Source organism: Taudactylus pleione, unplaced genomic scaffold (assembly GCF_031769625.1).
Source record: "Taudactylus pleione unplaced genomic scaffold, aTauple2 ptg000452l, whole genome shotgun sequence".
Lineage (NCBI taxonomy): Eukaryota > Metazoa > Chordata > Amphibia > Anura > Myobatrachidae > Taudactylus > Taudactylus pleione.
Window position 1 is genome coordinate 525,250 of NW_028284854.1, and position 14,716 is coordinate 539,965.

Here is a 14,716-nt window from a genome sequence, read left to right on the forward strand (position 1 = left end):
AGACAGTGACGGTTACATTGCAGCTTCCTAAGAAGCTAAAAGACCCATAAACAAGTGATAACTACAGATTGGCCCCTCTGATGATGCTGCAGCTGTATACCCTGAACATGTTGAATTCATTACCAGTTTGCAGGCTGCTGCTGCTGCTGATGTCAGGAAGTGAATTCCTAAATAGCCAAATCTCTTATAATGTAACTGTCATTAGAAGCACAAAGTCCAGTGCCGGCGCTACCATTACCTTTAGGCAATCACCTAAGGGCGCCGGCCTCTGGGGGGCGCCAGAGAGTCCATCTAGCGGGGGGGAAAAAGGATGTCTCTCAGACACATCCTTCTTTTACATGGTGTTGGCAGGGCCGGTTTACTGATAGGGTTGGCCACCAGGGGCCCCCTCACACAGGGATCATCACCAGGATGGTGAAGCGTCCGAACCCCAAGCGTCGCAAACGTGATGTAATGATGTTGCAACGCTGCCACAACAAGGACCAAATGTAATAGGGTGAGAGTTTAGCAGTAGGTCAGAGAAGAGCACTGGAGGTGGAGCAGACAAAGACAAGGAATGGATGAGCATAGCACAAGACGAGAGGATTGCCTGAGGAAAGTGAACAAACAGATAGAAACTGGGGGGAGCAGGGGCGGCAGAGTGAAGCTTTTCCTAGGGCACTTGCAAATCTGGCACCGGCCCTGACAAAGACATTTGATGTCTGTATTCTGTCATTGATTCCTCTAATTTTCCAGACACTTTCTTACAGGTGTACCCCTGTTGCAGTGGCGTATTTATAATAGTTGCAGGTTGTGCAGTCCACACCGCACACCCTGCACTCATTTTTCCAATACTTACCTCTCTAGAGTCCCGCATCAGCAGCACAAATCACCAAAAATAGAGCGACGGCCATTTTCCCAGCGGTTTATGCATGCGCAGTAACACAAAACACAGGGTAAATGTCCGCCATGCCATTACCCAGAAGACCTGTGCATGTACAGTTGTCTCTGGCACAGCGCCAGAGGCTACTAGTGCTTATAATTAGGCTGCAATTGGCTGCAGAGCCAAACAGAGAAGAGATGGCCTTGATGGAGAGACTGCATACAGCCCCTCCTCACCTAAAACGCTCCCCCTACTTGTATAGGGCTCCATCTTCTCAGATATTATAAAAGGATTTATGTTTTTTTTTTTCATTCAGGGAGGGGACCTGGCAAGATTGCCCCTTATTCTGTATGTGTATGTACAAGCGCTCTAAGATCAATTTATCTTGTGATGGGGGCAGCTGCAGGTATAGGAGGTAACCACCCTCAATTCACTTGTGGATCTGTAATTTTAATAATACCTTAGCGCTCAACCTTTTATAGTATAATGTGGAATAAATTCTCAGCACATATGTACAATTGTTTCTGAAATCATTTAGTTATATATTTTAATTTATTTCTAAGAATTGGCTCAAATATAAGATTCTTATTGTATTTTTGTAACAGCATTTGAATCTAAACTAATAATATAGCAATCATTGGACTAAACTTGCTATTATCAATTTATTAATCATGCTGATATCATGAATTAGACAAATAAAATGTTTTAATGAGACATACAGACTTAATTTGTTTACGCCATTACATCAGACAAAGGTTCGATAAAAAACACAAATTTTATGAATTTAGGGCCTGATTCAGAGCCGCTCGTAAGCGGCCGCTCGTTCGTTCCTACCGATGTTCGCACAACTGCGCATGCGTACGGATTTTAATACGCATGCGCGAACCAGTCAGTGCGGCCGAAAATCGTGTGCTCGCTAAATAGCGAATGCCTGCTATTTTGAGTGACAGAATGAGGCGTTTGTGGGTGGTAACAGGGGAAGGTGCTTGAAAACGGGGGGTGGAGATCCGAACGCAGGCGTGCTTAAAGGTCAAAACGGGCATTTTAAGGGTGTGCATAATTAACAAAGCAGCGTCATTGGCCACGTCACTTGGTTGTTTTATAGTCAGAACTGCTCGCATGATTGTGGTAGGAAAATCCAACCACAAGAATAGCGAGCAGTTCAGACGCCTTTCGATGTACTCGATTAATCTAATAAATAGCGGACATGACGTATGATGCGAGCGGCCAGGGGGCATTTTTTTCAAAATTACGTTCGCATGTTTTGTTCGCTCGTTCAGACATAGAGGCGTGAACAGACCGCAAAGAGCGAATGGTTCATTTAAATAGCCAGCCCCTTTTTCTGAACGAGCGAGCGCAAATAGCGTCCGGCTCTGAATCAGGCCCTTATTCCACTATAAAAGGTCGAGCGCTAAGGTATTATTAAAAATTACAGATCCACAAGATTGCCCCTTGTCTTCTCTCTAGATTGCTCTATTTGTTGAACCCTTCTCCAAATTATATATACATATTGTCAGATAAGCCTGGTGTTACCAAATATAAGAGTAGTCTGTTTGCATGTTTGCAAATTACCTCATTGCTACTATCTCCCACCCACAGATGACCTTCCCAAACCTCAATAATAGATACCTGGTGATTTCCAAGGTATCTGAGGATACACAATTAACAAATCAAAATCAACCTTGAACATTTCTTTGATCCTAATAGAAAATAAATTGGGGTCACTTAACTTAATAAATATCATATGCCAAATAGCTTTATATAGAGAATGTTTAAAAGTAAGTTAAAGCAACTTATACCCCTTTTCCACCAAAATTCCGGGTCTGATCCGGAGTTGGAACAGGGTTCCTATATGGATCAGACTCAGAATTTAGCCGGCGCTGACTCGGGATATTCCCGAGTCGGCGCCACTCACACCGCAGTCGGGTCTGCATAGACCTGGCTTTTCCGGCGTGAAAGTGGACGCTTGGAGATGACGTCATCTCCAAGCGCCACTGAAGCCGGACCAATCGGCCGGCTTGCGGCGCACTGCAGGTCATCAAGACCCGGAGTGTGCCATACGGGCTATGCCCGTGTTAAACACTGCTATTTACCTGGGTTGGATTGCCGGGTCACTCGACCCGGTGATCCAACCCTCACCCCTTTTACACCAAGGAGCTGCCCGGGTTAACCCTGCAATAACCCGGGTTTTAGCTCCGGTGTAAAAGGGGTATTATTCAAAACATTTAATTACCCAGGTTACTGATGATATTAAAAATAACAAAAAGTATATGATTACCTATTGGGAAGCAAAAATAATAATGATCAAATACTTAACAGAGTAATAATACAAAAATAAAATGGGAACAAATATGTAATAATGTGAAAAACAGAGTGATATTACTAAAATATTACATCAAGTCACAGAGTTATCACAGTAGGTTTTCTGTGTGTGTCTTCTACAATATTTCCCCACAACTCTCATTTTTGCATTTCCTCCTGCTGTGTTCTGTACCTGTGACTAAGGAGCTCATTCAGAGCCGCTCGCGAGTGCCTGATGTTTGCGCACTGCGCATGCGCTGCATCCGGCGTGCGCATGCGCGAGCCCCACTGAGCGACTGACGTTCAGTCACTATGGGGCTCACAACAAGACCCCGGCTGTCGTTGGTGAGTGACAGTTCGCCCCGTTTTGTGGGCGGGTAAGGGGGGTGGCTGGACAAACGCAGGCGTTCCCTTAGGAATGCCTGGCATTTGTTGGGCGGGCAAACTGACATCACTACTGATGTCAGTAGTGGACTTCCTGCTCTATTAGAGCAGGGGGTCCACTCGGCCTTGCGGCAGCCTAGAACATACCGCAGGGTCTCGTCACATGGGCGCGATAATCGCGATGGTCTCCTAACCACTCGCACAAGCTGTGGGTGGTCTCCCACAGCTTTGCGAGAGGCTGGAGAAAACAAAGAAAACGCCCACAGACCCAGCGAGCTGCCAGCTGCGAGCGGGTCTGAATCAGGGCCTAAGTGTGTGTGACGTATCCCTGCACGTATATTGCAGTAGTTGCATTAAACCACAATCTTGGCAGTTTTTAGTGATGGAATTTGAGGTCTGTGGTTGGGGGCGCAGTTGCAGCCAGCTCAGCCTCAGCACCAGGGCTGCTGTAAAAGGTAGGCAATGCACCTTTAATAGATGTATACCAATTTGAATAACAATTTGTGTCCATTTATTTGACATCCATTTGTTACAAGCACATTGGTAACATGAGTTACTGTCCTTTTTCTGTTTAAATCCCAATTTTCATATTGTCGTACAGAATTATCGTATGTAAAATAATAATAATAAACAAATATTTTTAATAGTAATGTATTTATAGTAGCATCTAGTATAAATGAATTCTCTATGAATGACAAATGTTTAAGTACTGATCATTTGAGCTTGGGCGTGTGACTGAGCTGACACATTACATTGTAATAATACATAAATACCTATATAATAATTATTTATAATCACATTAATATTTTATAAGACAGGTTCACTTTGGGTAGACATTTATGGGCGACACTTAGCATACAATAAAAGGATTTTTCAATAAAATAAAAATATTTTTTAGTGTTGTGTTGACAGTTAATGCCTATTGTTCAATCAAAGCCATAAGACTAAAAAAGTCTTATGGCTTCATCAAGTGTCCATTAACGTGTAATGCTGTGGTTGTAGACATATGTATGGTATTTTAGTTGTATTTGTGCACCAAAGTCTTGCTGCCGGATAATTCTGCCTGGGTTGTGTATGTCCCTCTCCTGCTGTTAGTGCTATAATGTAACAGTTATTCTGTCTGTTTTTCAGATCAAGGTTCTGAATCAACTGGACTGAGAGGGGTCTCTTCTAGGCAGTTTGCTCACCGACTTCAGCAATGGAGGGTGAATGTCATCTTCAGGAAGATGGTCAGGGAAATTGCAAACTCTTGATTTCTACAACAGAAGATTCTGCAGAGTTAACTCACCTAAAGACAATTGAAGATGAAGAGCAGGGTCACAGTCATGAAGAACCAGCACATCGGGGTTCTGAAGGTAGTATAGTAATTTCTATTAATTGACAAGATTGGAAACAACATCATGGGGTTCCTGAGTCCTCTATGGGACACTTGTGTACTTAATTCTCCTTCCACCAATAGTTATACAATAAATCTGGAGCTAGTATATTGCTGGGATTTATTATTATTGTTATTGTTATTATTAATAATAATAATACTATTACATTTATTATGGTATCATTGACAATCCTCCTTGTCTGTGTGATATATAAAATATATATTTATTAATAAAACTGTTTAACATTTTAAGAAAGGGACATACATGCCAAATAAGAGTTGTACTATAGGTGGGCTGGCAACAGTAGGATGGAATGCAGAGGTAGCAACTCACAGTGACTTAGTGGTAATTTTGTCCTGCAGAATCAGTGGGCTGTTCACAGCATGCCTTATATAGGGATCTAGTCAGCATCCCGACTGTCACAATAACAACGGCGGTATCCCGACTGTAAAGAATAATGACAGTTGTGGAGGTAAGTATTGGTGTTAGGGGGAGGGGTAGGGTTAAGCTGCGGGAAGGGAGGGTTAGGGTTAGGCTGCTGGAAGGGAGGGTTAAGGTTAGGCTGCGGGATGGGAGGGTTAGGGCTAGGCTGCTGGATGTGAGGGTTAGAGTTAGGCTGCGGGATGTGAGGGTTAGAGTTAGGCTGCGGGATGTGAGGGTTAGGGTTAGGCTGCGGGATGGGAGGGTTAGGGTTAGGCTGCGGGATGGGAGAGTTAGGGCTAGGCTGCGGGATGTGAGGGTTAGGGCTAGGCTGCGGGATGGGAGAGTTAGGGTTAGGCTGCGGGATGGGAGAGTTAGGGTTAGGCTGCTGGATGTGAGGGTTAGAGTTAGGCTGCGGGATGTGAGGGTTAGAGTTAGGCTGCGGGATGTGAGGGTTAGGGTTAGGCTGCGGGATGTGAGGGTTAGAGTTAGGCTGCGGGATGTGAGGGTTAGAGTTAGGCTGTGGGACGAGAGGGTTAGGGATAGGCTGCGAGATGGGAGGGTTAGGGTTAGGCTGTGGGATGTGAGGGTTAGGGATAGGCTGCGGGATGGGAGGGTTAGGGATAGGCTGTGGGACGAGAGGGTTAGGGATAGGCTGCGGGACGGGAGGGTTAGGATTAGGCTGTGGGACGAGAGGCTTAGGGATAGGCTGCGGGATGGGAGGCTTAGGGATAGGCTGCGGGATGGGAGGGTTAGGGTTAGGCTGCGGGAGGTGAGAGTTAGGGTTAGGCTGTGGGACAGGAGGGTTAGGGTTAGGCTGCGGGATGAGAGGGTTAGGGTTAGGCTGCGGGACGGGAGGGTTAGGGTTAGGCTGTGGGACGGGAGGGTTAGGATTAGGCTGCGGGATGGGAGGGTTAGGGTTAGGCTGTGGGACGGGAGGGTTAGGATTAGGCTGCGGGATGGGAGGGTTAGGGTTAGGCTGCGGGATGGGAGGGTTAGGGTTAGGCTGCAGGATGAGAGGGTTAGGGTTAGGCTGCGGGACGGGAGGGTTAGGGTTAGGCTGCGGGAGGGGAGAGTTAGGGTTAGGCTGCAGGATGAGAGGGTTAGGGTTAGGCTGCGGAACGGGAGGGTTAGGGTTAGGCTGCGGGAGGGGAGAGTTAGGGTTAGGCTGCGGGACGGGAGAGTTAGGGTTAGGCTGCGGGACGGGAGGGTTAGGGTTAGGCTGCGGGACGGGAGGGTTAGGGTTAGGCTGCGGGACGGGAGGGTTAGGGTTAGGCTGCGGGACGGGAGGGTTAGGGTTAGGCTGCAGGATGAGAGGGTTAGGGTTAGGCTGCGGGAGGGGAGAGTTAGGGTTAGGCTACGGGACGGGAGGGTTAGGGTTAGGCTACGGGACGGGAGGGTTAGGGTTAGGCTGCGGGACGGGAGGGTTAGGGTTAGGCTGCAGGATGAGAAGGTTAGGGTTAGGCTGCGGGACGGGAGGGTTAGGGTTAGGCTACGGGACGGGAGGGTTAGGGTTAGGCTGTGAGAGGCTGTGTGAATAATACTTATAAAAGTTTGTCAGTATTCTCACTGTCGGGATCCCGCTGTCTGTATGCTGATTGTCGGCATCCTGACTGTCGGTATCCCATACCCAACCTTTTATATACTGTACCTCTATATGTACCATGCATTGCTTCCTGATTCCATTCCATTACACTTGGGGAATGATTTCTAATGAAACTACTAATACTGTAAGTACATAATGTTTATTGCACCTCTTCAGAAGTATTAAACCAAATGATCTCTGTCCAATTTTTCCGAGACTATTGTTAAAATGCACATTAAAAAAAATGAGCAGTTATCCAGCAGGCAATAAAGAGTATATTGTATAAGTGCAGGAGGAGTTACTGTTGTATCAGTAGCAGACAAATGCCATGTCTGCATTCCTCTGTGCTGAGGAATGTAGGTGAAGCAGGGAGAAGGGTGGGGGGTCGGCAGAGGAGTGACGGACAGGACAAAGGATAGAGCCTTGTGCATATAATCCCTTGGACAAAATGCTGACTTATTATCTGTTGTGCTACACTGATCAGATTTATTATCTGTTGTGATACACTGGTCACATATAAAAGTAGATGATCACTTGCCTTATGTTTGGAATAAATGAATCGTACAATTGCTGGCTATTTATAGGCCCAGTCTGCATATTTTACTAAATGAAATACAGTGAAAGAATTTTAACTATTCAGGTGGGTAGCGGTCACCATGTTGGGTGCCTCAAAGGCTTCAGCAGTCTTATTACTACCGCCTGCTTGTTCTAATATCCAGCAGTGTTGCCTCTCCCCTGTCATTATGGCAATCACCTGCACTGATAAAGAAAGAGAACAGCCGTACCAGTGCATGACCTGCTCCTTAATATTCCATTGAAACTTCCACTATAGAGATCAAGTAATTTATATAAGGAAAATAAATAGTGTAATGGTGCACTGGTCATATCAATGCATTCAAATATAACTTTTATTCATTTATTTAAAACAATTGCAACACCAATAAGTTAATATTAACATATCCATATACCCTTCATATATTGTATCATATTCACATGAATAGGGTAAGAAAATATTTATCCGTGACAGGAATACATGAAGAGCACACATAACAAATAGAAATCTTATCTTTTTGTGAGTATCACGCCTGTACCTATCTCCAGAAGCTATGTAACAACCTCACCAATATCTAATTGTCCTTTCAACATTTGTTGCACCTTGCAATTGTACAATGGTGCTAATCTCTCAATATAAATTCCACTGTGCTGAGGGGTGTTTTTTTCCTTTCTTTCTATTTGTACACCCAGGCCATTGCCAGCTCGTTTAATCCCAATATATCTGAAGCAAATTATTCTATTTTTCATATAATAACTATCAGGTTATACGCAACATAAATATATGAACTTCGCAAAGTGTTAACCAGAATTATATACCTTTTAAATCATTTGGATAATTTCCTTTCATAAAGATAACGATGCACACCAAGTGTTATAAGTAAAACGTTTTATATATCAAATCTTCATAAAATCAATGCTTGTTAAAATACAATATAGACGATACAAAGAGAAAGAGAGAGAGAGAGAGAGATATAGGAAATGATTGCCAAGTGTGTGAGTGGGGGTTGTTGGGACCCTTTGTCCTATTGTTCAAACCGCATGGTCTCTGAACACAAACTCCATTTTGAAAACTCACATTGAAGACTCCCATAATGCCATGTTCTGGAATACCAATACCTTCACCCACTACAACTGTGTGATATCTTTGGACCAAAACAGTACATTATATTGTATACCAGTGTCTAATATTTTCAACTTCCATGATATAACACTGCATCCACTATACTATACAAGCTTTTCAGATACTATAATGTTGTATAATACATATAAGCTGATTCCTCTGTAATAGTTAAAAATACCACTATACAACTCATAGTACACAATTCTATCATAACACTATAAAGCATCCACCAACCACATGGACCAATTTCAATTTCCATTGAACACATGGGTCAATGGGGGAAGGGGGAGAGCACATGGAATTTCCTTTGTTCATACCACATGGAGGTAGCATCTTTAAATTCCCAAACTATGATAATATATAACTTCACAATACTATCACAATATGGCTAGCAATCTGCAACTCCCAAGGAACCACAACCACTAGCTGATATCAAACAAATATACATCTACAGATTGCAACATTTCACCCAATCTCCATCCCAATCTCAACTACACAATGATACAGTCAGACCACGAGAATACAACACATGGGAAGGAAGGGGGAAAGAAGAAACTTAATATGTATATATCACAGCCAGCCATATATATAAAACTGAACCCAAATCACCGCAAATCAATCTTCATATCGTCTACTACAGATTAACACAAACCAAGGCACAACCAAAGCACCACAGCCTGACAACCTGGCCTTTAACAAAGATTCCACTATGAACTACAATATTAATCACTACAAACTATCTATATAAGCTATAAACAGATTAAATCAAACTAGTTATAGATATCATATAGGCTAACCACTGTACAGTTTACTTAGCCATTATGAGCAGATATCTCCAGGCGATTGAAGCTGCATCTTGGCAGTCTTCTGGGGAGAAAGTCTGCTGTCCTTGTGTCTCCCTGGTGTGTCCTTGCCAGCATGTGTGTTTCTCCAAGTGTGTGTGAATGCCATCCTGCTCTCCCTCACCTGTGAGGTGTGGTCAGAAAGGGAATATCCGATTGGTCAACTGGACTATTGTTCTAAGTTTTCCTGTGTGAGGCTTCAAGAGGAAAAAGCCTCTTGTTGGGGGTATGCTGTGGAGTTGAACACCTTAACAAATGCTAATTAGCTTGTATTGTGAGCTGGTTTCTGTTACCTCTATTGATATGCTGGAATAACCAGTTCTGTGTAAACTTCTAAACTCTGGGAAAATTATCACATCTCATTTATATATTTTGGTTTTAGCTGTATAAGGAATTATTATTATTGATTTTAATATACACACTGTAACACACTGCAATGGAGATGCAGATTTAATAAAATTGATTATTGTATGTGTGCTTGCATGGCGTTCAATGTATTGCACTTTATTCCCTGAACCTGGTAAATTATTAGATTTGTTCATTATGCTTAATAAGATTATTAAATATAGGTATCATACATTATTGTATAAATGTCTGTCCTTGTACTAGGTAACAATTAGAGTTTCTCAAAAGCTGTATAAGGGGCTATTCTTATTATCTTTATTTCCCACGACTAATGAAGCTGTATTACTGTATAGCCCTACAGTGATTGCTGTATATAGTTGACACTTGCGAGTTTATTCGGTGGCCAATGTTTACAAGTCACTGTTATCGTATCATAAATTATCTCATAGTGTCTCATAGGCTCCTAAATGGTCGTATCCTCATCATGTAGTTATTCACATATGATAGAATGTGTTTGTTATAATGTGATATATATAATATATGTCCATATCACCTGCACTGAGCAGAAAGGGGAGACCTCTACCACTGCCGCCTGTTTTTAACAGCCGAGTGAGCAGGAGCAGTATAACACAGATCAGCACTTTTATAGTAGCATCTAGTATAAATTAGTTATCATTAATGACAAATGTTTAAGTACTTTTGAGCTTGGGTGTGTGACTGAGCTGACAATTGACACAGTAATAATACATGACATCCAGCACTGGAGCTGGATTTATCTGTACATAAGGATCTGTACTCAATGCTTTAGATCATTTTCTGTGAAGTTTTTCTTTAGGGACAAATGGACAGAATAAGACATTCTACATTGCTACATGGCTGGAAAAATTTGGCTAAATACTGTTACTGATACAAATGGTCTGATTTGTTGACTATAAAGTAGGGATGTGCAGGCTCGGATAGGTTCGAGTTTGCACGTGGAGTTCGGATTTTTCCCTCCAAAAAAACGGAACTCAGAAAGAGGCAAAACGTCATCTTACATGGACGAACATCATCATTCCTGGACAAAAGTCCAGGAATGATGATGTTCGTCCATGTAAGATGACGTTTTGCCTCTTTCTGAGTTCCGTTTTTTTGGAGGGAAAAATCCGAACTCCACGTGCAAACTCGAACCTATCCGAGCCTGCACATCCCTACTATAAAGTAATTCCTATACTGCTGGATACGTGATTGCCTTCTAATGCCTCAAAACAGCTTCCTTGGAGCTCTTTAACAAAATGTAAGCTTAACATCCTGTCATCTCATAGGGGGCAGGCTGCACTAGACTGAATAATGTGGTCAACCCTCCAAAAAATGCTGTTTGACCGCGATCACCATATGCCCCAAAGCCCCGGAAAGCAAACTTTTCTGGAGCTTAGACCCGTACCCATACCTTAATTCAATAGGAATGTTGTGGCAGGGCTTGAAGCGAGATGTTCATGCAAGAAAGCCCACCATCATCCATGAGTTGAATGAGTTCTGTAATGAGGAATGGCCAAAGATACAAACAAGTGGCTGTAAACGTTGATTGAAATCATTGCTGCTCAAGAGGGTCAGATCAGTTACTGAATCCTGGAAGCCCAAATACATTTTCTGACAACGAATTTAAAATGCAGTTAATTACAAACACCCTCCGCTGCACTGTAACAAGGTTCCCAGGTGCCCTGTGCCAGTCCCCACCCCCCTGAGCGCAGGATGTCATGACGGCTCACAGAGCGGTCTGGGCCGCTAGTACCGGAAAGTGCAGCACTGCCCGGAGCATCCTGAAGATGCTCCAAGTGGCTGCACAGACTGCAGGGTGTCTCTTCAGGATGCTCCAAGTGGCTGCACAGATTGCAGGGTGCATGGCCGCAGCATCTGAGTGACACTTCAGCTGGCACTGCACCACCAATCCTGGCTGCAGTGTGCTGTCCCAGGCACCCTGCTAGTCAGACGCAGGAGCTGTGGGACAGCGACCCACCCTGCGCAACAGCACATGTCGCACACCCCTAGTTATGGCCGTGACCCTCCACATCTATTGTTTACAGCTTTAAAAATCCAAATGGCGATCTTCTTTCCTGCAGTAGTCCAATGAAAGTTACAAGTAATGCAAATAAATGGCCATGACATGCTGTAATATAGCCGCAACACTGAAGTCTACACATAAGCATCTATTCAGCAGTGATAAGATAGGCATCACCATCATTGTGCATCTCTGCACCAGTGCCCGCAAGAGATGCACCATTTAAGAGGCGCATCTTATGATGCAGCCACGTTTGATTATATAGTAGTTGCGTGAACCTTTTTCTTACTGTGCTTATGTTTTCCTGCCCTGTGCCACAACTCCACAATATGGAAGCACCTATATACGGACATATTTTTTGTGTACATGTGCAGTATGGAAGAGTAAAGGTGCATACACACGTAACAATTTTTTTAACAATTTGTTGATAACAACGTCGTTGTCGTTAAATCGTATTGTTAAATCGTTCAAAAAAATTGTTCAGTTTATGAGTTATAACGATGATCATCACAAATGCGCGCTCCCGTTTGTAGTTATCGTTCATCGTCCATTTCAGACTGTCCAACATGACGATTTTCATTAAGGGAAAGAACATTATTCGTTCATCGTTCAAAAAATCGTTCATTACACTTCAAAAAAATAGTTCACTTTTCAAGGGAATATCTGACAGAAAATCGTTGGTTACAAAATCGTTACGTGTGTATGCACCTAAAGGGAAGTAAAATGATGTACGCCAATGAGGAATCTATGCAAGACAGCAGTATTGACACTTGTCACCGTTCATCGTTAATTCTTACATTTATTAAATTCAAACCTATGGCTTCATCTTACCCACTTCCTGTTTTTGCCAGGAAATACATGGTTATCACACAACTGCACATTAGTATCACCCCATTCCTTGTTCTTGCCTCCTGTGGGCTATCATTTATACCTGTAATGTTTTATTTACCGATTATACAGGACTATAGATTAAAGCTTAAAAAGTGCAGTCAAACCTGACTTTCACTCTGAGGTATAAATAGCTCATGTGTTTACATAAACTATTCCTAATTAGTACAACATTTCAAACTCAGTACTGTATAGGAAGGAAGTCAACTCCTTGAGACTGGTGGGACATCAGCTACGTTTACACAGGAACAATCCTTTTAGCTGTAACCACAAGGAGAAAAACTTTAACACTGGTTGTGCCATTGCAAAGGAAATAGCCTTTGTAACAGAACCATAAATTATTGGCATAAATCGACTGGTTACATCCAACCTGTCTTCCCTTTGGTAACTGTTTGTGACCTATTAGATTAGTGTAACTTGCTGTTGGCAGTTTCTTTCCTGAAGCAGCAGAGCTAGTCCTATAGCGTATAGAGAGAGTTATAGAGTTTGCTGTGAGCATCTGTTGTCTATGGGAAATCATAGAATTCTGCCTTTTATGACTCTGATCTATAATATTTGTTTCTGTTAATGCAAACAAAAGATTAGAATTAAAATAATGCTGTGATAACAACTGCATTACTAAACATCTTTTACTGCTTGAAAGAGTTCGTCAAAAGTTATCCTTTGCAAATACAAATATGCCCTCATACATCTAGCCTCAATAACTACACAGCGCGTCTTGCCTGGCGTGAGTGAGCTGCCAAGTCCCGTGTGTTATGTTCTGGGTTGTTTGTGGACCCGGGGTGGTAGCAGGAGCGATCACAGAAGCAGATTTGAAAATAAAACTAGGATTTTTAATAAGTGCTTGAGTAGACATATAATGTGGCAGTAAATAAAAGTCCAGGAATAAATAAATGTGCACAAGAGTTCTGTGGTGGGAGTAAAAGGGTTAATGTCCAAGTAAAAACAATTAGAGCTGTCCAGGTGTGCAGGTAGTGATACTGAAAATAATCAAGCCAGGTTTGCAGGTAGTGAACTGAAGCGCAGGATGTCAGCAGGCTCAGGCACTCAGGTATGGGCAAGGGTGATGGAGGAAGCGGGGTAGTCAAGTGGGAGCTAGGAGCTGACAGGCAGACTGGCAGACAGCGAATTCACAGGAACAGGAAAGCACAGAGAACTCCCTCTCAGCTAGGCTGAGATACACGTTGCACTGGCCAAGAAGGAAGGCACTGACCCTTCCTAAATACCCCATGCCGTGCTGTTACTGGCCGGAGGGAACATGTGACTCACCAGGATTGGCCAGCCGCATCACATGGCCAGAAGGCAAGATGGCGGCGCCCATGCCAAATGGAACGGAGACGCCGCCAGGCCTCACCAGCGCAGAGTGACAACAGGGCCGCACAACAACGCGCGCAGCCAAAGCCCCCCGCCAGACACCAGCTCCGCCACCAGACAGCCCGCGCCACAACGACCTCACAGGTAACACCCGCCTAGTGCCATGCTGAAATACCCTGGCCGTGACAGTACCCCCCCCTTTTGGGGTGGCCTCAGGACACTCACCAGGCTTCTCCGGATGGGCAGAATGGAATCTCCTGATGAGCGTGGACATCACGAGCATCGGTCCAGCAACGTTCCTCTGGACCATAACCTTTCCAGTCCAACAAATACTGAAGATGACCTCTGCGCAGACGAGAGTCCAAGATCTGGGCGACTTCAAACTCAACTCCTCTCTCCGTCTGGACTCGAGGAGAAGCAGGTAGAGCATTATGGAACTTATTCAGGACTAGGGGCTTTAATAAGGAAACATGGAAGGAATTGGGAATTTTTAGGTATGGGGGTAACTGTAAACAGTAGGCCACTGCATTAATGACTTCTGTTATGGTGAAGGGACCGATGAAGCGGGGTGCGAATTTCATAGACGGAACTCTTAGACGAAGGTTCCGAGTAGACAACCAGACCTGGTTTCCTACTTGCATGCGTTGAACTATTCTACGCTTTCTATCGGCCTGGGTCTTATAGCG

The 14,716-nt window shown here is 43.7% G+C and overlaps 1 protein-coding gene across 1 annotated transcript in view; it reads left to right on the forward strand.

Moving 5' to 3' along the window:
• Positions 1-14,716, forward strand: part of LOC148505485 (pleckstrin homology domain-containing family G member 3-like) — a 225,517-nt gene that overhangs the window by 62,674 nt on the left and 148,127 nt on the right. The window contains exon 2 of the mRNA XM_088448223.1: positions 4,679-4,902. Within this exon, the coding sequence (XP_088304349.1) occupies positions 4,746-4,902 (157 nt within the window). The 5' untranslated portion in view covers positions 4,679-4,745. The remainder of the gene's footprint in view (positions 1-4,678; positions 4,903-14,716) is intronic.